At 41.4% G+C, this 9992-nt stretch overlaps 1 protein-coding gene across 2 annotated transcripts in view; it reads right to left on the minus strand.

The window, feature by feature from the left end:
* Frmd3 (FERM domain containing 3) overlaps nucleotides 1–9992 on the minus strand; it is a 272266-nt gene that overhangs the window by 110749 nt on the left and 151525 nt on the right. For both annotated transcript variants that reach the window (XM_013031085.1, XM_013031084.1), the window contains exon 3: nucleotides 2231–2273. In XM_013031085.1, coding sequence (XP_012886539.1) covers nucleotides 2231–2273 — 43 coding nt within the window. The remainder of the gene's footprint in view (nucleotides 1–2230; nucleotides 2274–9992) is intronic.

The following is a 9992-nucleotide window of genomic DNA, read 5'->3' on the forward strand; positions in this document are numbered from 1 at the left end:
GAAGGAAGGAAGGAAGGGAGGGAGGGAGGGAGGGAGGGAGGAAGGTAGGAAAGGAGGGAGGGAGGGACAGAAGGAGGGAAGGAGGGAGGGAAGGAAGGAAGGAAGGAAGGAAAGGAGGAAGGGAGGAAGGAAGGGAGGGAGGGAGGAAGGGAAGGAAGCTAACAATAAAAATGTGTAGAGATTTTTCTAGTTCTTTCCTGAGTTCAATCTCTAGTATTTAAGGCCTATGGAAAATACCATATGGCAAAAGAATCAAGGAGAAAGTCAAAGAGAAAGCAATTACACTCATACACGCACACACACACGTATATATACATACATATCATACATATATGCATGCACATATATAAAATATATCAATAAATCATATATAATATAAATGCCTGAAATACCATACTGAAAGCTCTTGTTGCAATTAAAACACACTAAAAAATAAAAAAGGAAGCTAGTGCCAGTGGCTTACATCTGTAATCCTAGCTAGTCAGGAGGCTGAGATCTGAGGATCTTGGTTCAAAGCCAGCCCAGGCAACAGAAAAGTCCTCATGAGACTCTTACCTCCAATTAACCACTCAAAAGCTGGAAGTGGAGCTGTGGTTCAAAGTGGTAGAGCACTAGCCTTGAGCAAAAGTGTTCAAGGGCAGCACCCAGGCCGGCCCTGAGTTCAAGCCCCAGGACTGGGGGTGGGGATGGGGCACGGGGGAGAAGTAAACATGCTACCAAGAGAGAGTGAGCATCAGCAGGGCTAAGAGAGTGGGTGAGTGATTATGAATATGGTCCATGTATTTTATTTGCATGTGTGAAAATAGAACAATGAAATCTATTGATACTGCTTTAAGCAGGAGGAGTGGGATGAGGGAGGTAGATCAGAATACATTATTTAATTGTGTGGAAATGTCACAATGAGACCTCCTCTTGTACAATTCATGTACTCTAAAAACCGGACCAAATCAGATTATTGGAAAGTAGCTTAAACATTTTTAACCATCCAAACAAAAGTGTCAGCTTTTAGCAGTGAAGAGGGAAAAACGAAGCATCCATTCCCTTTTCTTCAAGCGTGTTAGTGGATTCTCTATTTCTGCTCTAGGAATCTCTACAGAACCTCCTGGGTGCCTGCCTTGAGGGGGATGCAGGCCCAGACTCTCTTCCAGACTCGCCTCCAGCCTGGCTTCCCTGCGCTTCCCACACCTGCTGCAGCACCTGTTCTCAGCAACATGCATCCTTCCTGCACTGACCAGAGTTGCTCTTGAACAGTGTGGGGTGAAGGACAAGGAAAGGCATGCTCGGGTCAGTGGCTGCTGCATTTGTAATCCATGTTTAATGTCTTCTTTCTCCTACTGAGAAACCCGGCCCAGAATAATTCCATATTTGAGAAAAAAAGAAGCCCACGAATATGACACAGAGCATGATACATATCATTCCGATCACTAATGAGAAACTGATTATTGCCTGCATTTCAGAGCTCTGAGAAAGTGGACATAGGTAGATAAATGGATTTGGGGACGGGCAGTGAATTTCTGAGGTGCCCTTCACAAGTTCTCCATAAGTAAAAGCAAGTTGTCTCCAACCTGGCACACTTGGAAAGCTCTTGGTGTAATTAATACAAGACAAAATTGATACAAGACGAAAACACCATGTCACCCGGGCCATCTACCAGTCAACACCCCCTCCCAGTGCCTTTGGTGGGTGACCAAAAGATTCTACAGAGGAATTGAGTTCAGAACACCAAAACATTAAACCAATTACCCAGAAAAAAAACAACACCTTTTTCTTCCATTTTTGGAGTTAACAAAGCAGAAAAGACTAATTGTGTTATCAGTAAGATTTTAGGTTCCAAACATACCTACTTGTTCCATCCCACTCAAAACTGCACCCCCACAACCCTGTCTTAGCAACCCCATAGTCAGAAGGAACCAAACATCTGTGATTATGTTGGAGGGATTTTTAAGTATCAAATCTCAGCGTGCTGTCAAATATGAAATGTGAGGGCAAGATGGTAGGTAGGTGTAGAGGCCCAGGAGACAAGGGGATTTGTGGCTGAAGGAAACAGAATTCAGAGAAAAGGGGAAAGGATGGGGAAAAGATGTCTAGGACTCGTGAGGAGAGAGAAGCTCTTGCTCGCCTGTCTGTCTTCCACTCGACTCTTTTTCTCTAGAGAAGCAAAAGTATTAGGAAATAGAACCTATCTGGCAATACTTTCATAGCAAAAGGAAAAGCATATATTGACACTTACATTTCATTTGCTTGAAGATGGATTTGTTAGGTTCAAGCCAGTGCTAGAGAGAAAAAAAAACACAAAAGAGATGTGGGTCAAATTAGTTAATAACGAAATGGAATTCCAAGGCACAGCCTAGGTTTCCATAGATATTCCTCAGTAGTCTACATAAACAACTCAGCAATAATAACAACCCAGACAAGGGTACAAATTATAGAGTTAAAAGTTTCTGAGTAATAGTTGAGTCACAGTTGCTAGGAGAGAGGCACAAGAGAGGGAGTGTGCACTTCAGTGGGCTGTTCTAGTAGCTTTACTTGCCTCCCAGGTGATTCTGGGGAAGCCACAGATGGCTAAGGATTTGGAGCATTTAACATTGAGTACCTCAGACAAACTCAATGCAGAATCAGCATCCAGTTGCTCTTCCAGATCCTCTAGAAATGAATATTGCACCAAGCCAGCATAAACCCCATCACACACAGAGGTGATGCCTTCTTCACAGTAAGTGGGGAGAGATCATTTTCTCAAGTGTCATATCATCAGGAAGAAAAATTAGCTCAATCTCCAAACAAAGGCCTTAGTGGCCCCAAATCATGTTACCCCAACAGGCATTTATTTGAGGTAGACACCAAACTGGTCCCTGTTGTTGGCGCTCTCTCTCTCTCTCTCTCTCTCTCTCTCTCTCTCTCTCTCTCTCTCCCTCCCTCCCTTTCTCTCTCCCTCCCTCTCTCTAGACCACAGACAAAGGTCATTTGAACAGCTTTTGAAGTCACTAATAATGATGTCCCTAAGCTTCTCAGAGCATGTCAGGAGTGGAGTAATAAAAGAGTCAGTGTCACTGGAGATGCATTAGGAGGTCTAGAAGTCTCCCTCATGGGGCTCCTCATCTGCTTGTGTTGGAGAGAAAAGTTGGAATGAGCTCTATGGTTCACTTGGCCTCCTTTGTGTTGCTCACTAAGCCTTCAGGTTCTGTTCATTGGATGCAAATGCATCCTGAGTCCTTACAAAGTGCCAGGTTCCCTTTAAGCCTTTTTAGGGGTGATATTGTTTAGCCAATGTGAAACCTGGGGCTCATTCAACATGTGCCCAAAGTGACCCAGCTGATAAATGGTGAAACTAGCTATGCAGGACGATTGCAGAAAATGGGTCCTCAATACCTCAGCTGTGTAGCCTGATTAACCCAATTAATCAGTTTGCACTATTATTCCCTTTGACCAGTGCTCGCTATTTTCTCAGGAACCTCCACCACCAACAAAACCACCACCACCAACAACAACAACAAAACCCAGAGGGGCTAAATAACTAGTTTGCAATCTAAGATATTAGATCCCTGCAGTCTTTAGAAATAATCATGAAGGTCAAAAACCAGTGGCTCATGCCTGTAATCCCAGTTACTCAGGAGGCTGAGATCTGAGGATCACACTCAGAAGTCAGCCTGGATAGGAAAGTCTATGAGACTCTTATCTCCAATTAACCAACAAAAAGACAGAAGTAGAGCCATGGTCCAAGTAGTAGAACTCTAGTCTTGAGCAAAAAAACTAAGGGCAGCACCAAGGTCCTGAGTTCAAGCCCCAGTACAGGCATGCATGGACGCACACATGCACACATGCACACACACACTAATAAATGAAAGTCTTCGCTGTTTTAACATTGTGAAAAGTCAAACAAGAAACAGCTTGCCATACACACATGGGCTGAGACAACAAGTTTCTTTGCTTCTGGACAAAATGATATCAGCTTATTTGGGGAAATCTTATTATCTTCCTCTAATTAGAAATGACATACCTATAATTAAACACTAGACAACTCATTCATTATATCACTTACCAGTGTAACCTTGTGCAAAATGTTTAAACTCTCTGTGTCTCAAATTCCATAACTACATGTGCTCATTACCTGATTTATGTAACCGTAACCTCTCTGGATATCACCTTTAAAATATTTAAAAAAAATGGAACAAGTAATAGCATCCATGTTTGGGCTGCTGTGATGATTTATAAAGTTAATAAAAAGTTAATGAATCTGAGATACACAGAACCTGGCACATGAATGCTGGCTTGCTGCTGTAGTTGTCTTTACCTAAGATAATTTAATTAGCAGACAACATCTTTCAACGTATGGGCTTTCTAGAGGAGGATATTAAAATGGGTCCCTTATGATTCAATTACTTTGCTAGAAAGCAATGCATAGGGTAATTTAGAACTAAGGCATAAAACAATTACAAGCAATGAGAGAGTTGGGTGCTGGTGGCTTGCACCTGTAATCCTTGGTATTTGGGAAGCTGAGGCTGAGATTTTGAGGATCATAGTTCTAAGCCAGCCAGGGCAAGAAAGTCCATGACCTGAAAGTGGAGCTCTGACTCAAATGGTAGAGCAGTAGAGTTGAGGGAAAAAAGCAAAAGGAATGCCTCAGCCCTGAGTTCAAGCCCCAGTATCAAATGACCAGAGAGAAATATTCCCTGCTGTTGTTTCATGAGGAAAATTCCCAGGTGTTTCATCAATCATGAAATGTAAATACGTTTTCTAAATTCTCCTTCATGTCCTTTGAACACCTCAGACAGTTTCTAACTTTAAGTTGTCTCTCCAACTTCTCTCTGACTCCAGGAAAGATAGGTAGGCTTCCATATCTGTTTCCATACCAGAGCTGTGAGGAGAGTTCCAAAGCTGGGTAAAGTCTAGGAGAATGAGCACCCTGATGGATTGGCTATATCTATCATGCCACTATTGATTGGTTATGCCTGCATGGACCACATGCCTGCAGATATTTGCCCATCTGTGCCCTAAATAAATTATAACTTGTTTCCTCATTGTCCTAAGAAATATACCTTGCAGATTCTGTTCAGTCCCCGTCTGGATCTTCTCTTTGTCTGTTTATCCCCACCCTGGCCTTTTGGGGTGTGTGCACTTCAGTTACCTACTTATATAGTGCAATTGCTACTTTCTTTTTCAGGATCACTATTCTTTCCCAATGGAAGAGTGATGGGTTAGAAAGCTCCAGGAAAAATAACCTAGCAATAATCATGTCTCAAAAAGATTACAGGAAATCATTTGTTCCGAGGACAACCAAGCTCCATTTGTTGGTATTAATTAAAACAAACAAACAAAAAACTGGGCCTTTATTCTCTAATTCACCCATGCGAACAGAGAGGCAGAGCATATTATAAGGATTTTCACTGCAATATTAGCTAAAGTTACAGAGTATTAAAAATAGCATTCATGGCCATCATCAGGAACAATGAGTAAACAAATTATGGCCTGCTAGTGTTCTAGATACTTGTTTAGATGAGGAAAGTCTTCATGTGTCACATGGACAGATCTCTAAGGCACATTGGGGCTTTCTGTCTTGTATGTAAGTTGATCTGATTTGAGGAGGGGAAGGGGAAGCACAGAAATGGTGGGACAAAGGGTGAACTAATTCAGCAGCAATACTAGATACTATGTTGAGAATGAACCACATGATAAGACAGTGCCATGTACTGAGTCCAATTTTTTCTATTACTTCAAAGAAATGGTACATATCTTTTGTACATTTTAATTTTGAATTGTTAGGAGGTACAGCGAAGAAGGGAAAATTGTGTGTGAAGGGGTGGTTTGTAGCTGAAAAGATTGATTTTTAAGTTGGCAGCTGCTGAGACTAAAAATCGGAAAGAGCTGGGTGTGGGTGGTTCATGCCTGTAATCTACTCAGAAGGATTACATTTCTTTTTTTTTCTTTTTATTTATTTTTAATTGTGAAAATACTGTACAGAGGGGTTACAATTACATGGGCAAGATAATGAGTACATTTCTTATCAAACATTGTAGCCTCCTCCTTTGTTTCCCCTTCCCATCCCTTCCCAGCCTCACCTCCCCCATTTCTCCCCCGCCCCACCACCAAAGTTGTAAAGTTCGTTTTAGACACAACAACTTGTACTTCTCATTGTTGCAACGGGTCCACCTGTATCCTTATTTAAATGACTTGTTTTTCCCCTTCCCCTCCACAAATTATACCGACATCAAATACAGTGAAAGCAAGGGTTATACTGTGGGGACATTTCTGAAGCCAGCCTGGACAGAAAAGTCTATGAGACTCTAATCTCCAACTAACTACCTCAAACACCAAAAATGGAGCCATGGCTGGAGTGCCAGCCTTGAGCAAAAGTGCTCAGAGACAGCATGTAGGCCCTGAGTTCAAGCCCTATTATTAAAGAAAAAAAATTAATGCTTCCGAAAGTAAACAATGCAACATTTAATATCTTCAAATGTTTGACTTCTGTTAAATTGATAAAGCCTAAGATTGCAGAATAAATTATACACCTCTCAAAACCAATGGTTCCCTAAAGTGAAAAACTGCACAGCCCAGAGAAATGTGGTAAATAATCCAATAATAGTCCAATAATAATCTCTCAAGCAGGAGATGTTTCCCCTTGATAGTAACCAGTCCACCTGGTTACTGTTCCATCTGACCAATTCCCATCATGGGCCTAAAAAGAAGACCTAATTCTCAAATCCACCTATAATACAACCCAGCCTCTGCACTGTATGGACAACTTTTGCCACTGATGGACCAGGCTGTCTGGCTTCTGATGGGAAAGACAGAGCTCCAGCTGGGTGAGGGCAGCCTTGATGATGCTCTGTCTGTAAGGTTATAGCAGGGTCCTTGTCATTTACCTCCCAGATTCTATCACTTCAATAACAACCACAATAAATCTGTAGAGTAGGAATGTTCAAAATTTGTTGTTCATTGGAAGTCATTTACTCCTTTTAGCCCATTGCTTTATGTATTGTTTTCACTCTTTTAGTCATAAGTGATTTTATATGCAAGCATTTCAAATGAGGAAGACAGAAATGACAGGCAGAGAAGAAAACACTAATGTCCATTCAACCATTCAGCTGTCAGCACCTTCCTTTCTACTAGGAGTGCAGAAGTATGTGTATGTGTGTGTGTGTGTGTGAGAGAGAGAGAGAGAGACAGACAGACAGACAGATGGAGAGACAGAGAGACAGAGACAGAGGTAGAGACAGAGAGACAGATCTAGAGACAGCCCAGGTAGAAAAGATTTATTTGATTCTATCTCTAATACGAACAGTAAAAAACAGATCTGTTGGCATGGCTCAACTAACAGAGCACCAGCCAAGAAAGCAAGTCAAGTAAGCAAATCAAGAACAAGACCCTGAGTTCAAACTCTAGTACTGGCAAAAAAAAAATGGAGTTAATAGTTGTTTCTCTGTGGTCCATAGGCTTTCTGTTGCATTACTCAAGTCTGCTTTTGGACCATGAAAGCAAACAAATGCATAAAAGGAAAAATTATGTTCCAATAAAACTTTATTTACAAAAGCTTATAGAAAGACATTCTGATCCTGGCATACTACTCTCTGTCCTACATCCAAAAAAATCTTTATTGTAACTACTTGGAAAATGTAATATGCTATAAAAATAAGTATCTCTGACTATTTAAAGTGATAGGATAGTAAATATCAATCAAGAGGGAAGTTGTAGGATTCCTTCAGGCTAGTAGAATTTATTACTGTGTAATATTTATTGTCATGCCGTCTCAATTTAATACAATTATCAACAAACTGCTCTAGGGTCAAATGTCACCTAATTGTCAGATCCATGTACCTATTCCTACTCGTTAAAGTATGGCATATATGATCAGTTACATACATTGGTAATATGGATGAGCTGACTTAGACTTGTGCAACCAATTTACAGGATAAACAATTGAGCACAGAAAGGTAACAGGATGTGCTCAAACCCATTTAACCTGAAAGTTGTAGGGATAGGATTTGACCCAGTCATCCTGATTCTGGGTGCTAACGCTCTTAGCTATACCACTCTGGTCTTCATTCTGCTTGGAACTGCAGACCTGTTCCCTTTTACTAAGCCTATGACCACACTTGCTTCTTTCTCAATACTCTCTTTCTGTTCTGTCAATTCCTTGGCTGTTTTCATCTTCTGGCCCACTCTTGAAAATAGAAGTATTCCTTAGCTCTCAGATTCTCTTCTCACAACTACAATTTCTCTCTGTCTCTGTCTCTGTCACCTCTATAATCAGTTCTCACAGGCTTTCTAAACTCAACACGTTTAAAATTTGTCAGCTCTCTTCAAAATCTACAATTTCCTGTATATTTTATTTTGTAACTGGTTCATTTAAATGTGGAGCCCTAAATAACCACATCAGAAGTCTGAGATGCACCTGAGCCATCTTCTAGCCGCTCACAGTCAACCACCAAGCACACAAGTGAAGATGTGTTGTTCCCTCCTCACCAGACTCGCCAGTAGTTGAATACCACTGAGTAACCCTATCAATGCCAAGAGAAGCAGAAGAACCACTCAGCTGTGTCCTGAACCACAAAATCCTGTGATATAATAAAATGTTGGGTGTTCTAAGCCACTAAATGAGGAGACTGATTGTATAGCAAGATGATTAGAACACTACCTCCTTATTTCCCTCTATACATATGAAGCACAAGTACAACTAAACTTTGAAAGAATTCGGCTAAAGCCTGAATCTGAAAGAAACAAAAGCCTAAACAAAGGTCTAGAGATGTGGCTCAATGGGAGAGTTTATGTATCACAGACAAGTCCCCAGGTTTGATCCCTAGCACCACTGGTTCTTTTCTGATCTATATTGTTTATAAGATTCCAAGTTATACATCACAAATGCAGCCTAAACTTGCAGACCAACTAGAATCTAATCAGCTCTGAGGTTCCTGGCTGCTAAAAGCCTCCAGCAAATGTTTCTCTCTCTTCCTTAAGTGTTAACTAACCAATTCCTGCTTCTGTCCCTACCAAGAAAGAAAAATCTCCCTTCCTTATATAGTCCTGTTTTCTCAAACAGGGATACAATGGCCTTTTTCTGGCCCCACTTATCCCTATGACTGACTTCTGGTCCAAACAATACAACACATTTGCCTCTCCTCCATTATAATGATGACATCCTAGTTTGCTATGTGGTTTTCCAGATCATAACCTTCCATCATGTTCTCCATCCCAGAAGAACATCAGATCTAGACAGAGCCAATTATGACTATCATTTTAAATTCCTAGTTCTACTTTCTGCAAAGGAATTCTGACAACCTCCTCCAAATCTAGTAATGTGGATCCTGCAGACCAAAAGTGAACCACTAGATAATATACTTAATTTTAAAGATGTTGTGATAATGCTCTTTCTTAGAACTTGGGTGACAGAGTCATCTCTTATAATCATCCAAGAACTCCTGAATTTTCTCTCTGTGTGTGTGCTGGTCCTGGGGTTGAATTCAGGGCTTGGAAGCTGTCCCTGAGCTCCGTTTGCTCAAGGCTATAGAGCTCTATCAGATGAACCACAACTCCGCTTCCAGCTTTACTGAGGCTGATTGGAGGTAAGTGTCTCAGGGCCTTTCTGATGAGGCTGGTTTCAAACCTCGATCCTCAGATCTCAGCCTCCTGAGGATTACAGGTGTGAGCCACCAGTGCCCAGCAACTCCTGACTTTTAGTCTCTCTTGATCTTTAAAAACAAAAGAAAACTCAATAAGCACACAAATTCATGAATAAGGACACCAACTCATGAGCAAGGACGTGAGGCAGCATATTAATACAACCCCGTTCTCCAGCACAAGGCTGCCCTAAATCTTAGGTACTACTCCTGTTCCTAGTGATGAGCATCTGGGAAGCAATTATCTGAGGCTCAGGAAGCAGCCTTTCAATGGCAAGAGCAGCTGGCGAGACATCACGCTGGCTGGCTTCCTGGCATCCTCCCTGTAGCGAAACCTCAAATCATTGGGCTGCTTTTTATTCCATTCTATGTCCTCCCCTAAGG

Source organism: Dipodomys ordii, unplaced genomic scaffold (genome assembly GCF_000151885.1).
Source record: "Dipodomys ordii isolate 6190 unplaced genomic scaffold, Dord_2.0 Scaffold137, whole genome shotgun sequence".
Taxonomy (NCBI): Eukaryota; Metazoa; Chordata; class Mammalia; order Rodentia; family Heteromyidae; genus Dipodomys; species Dipodomys ordii.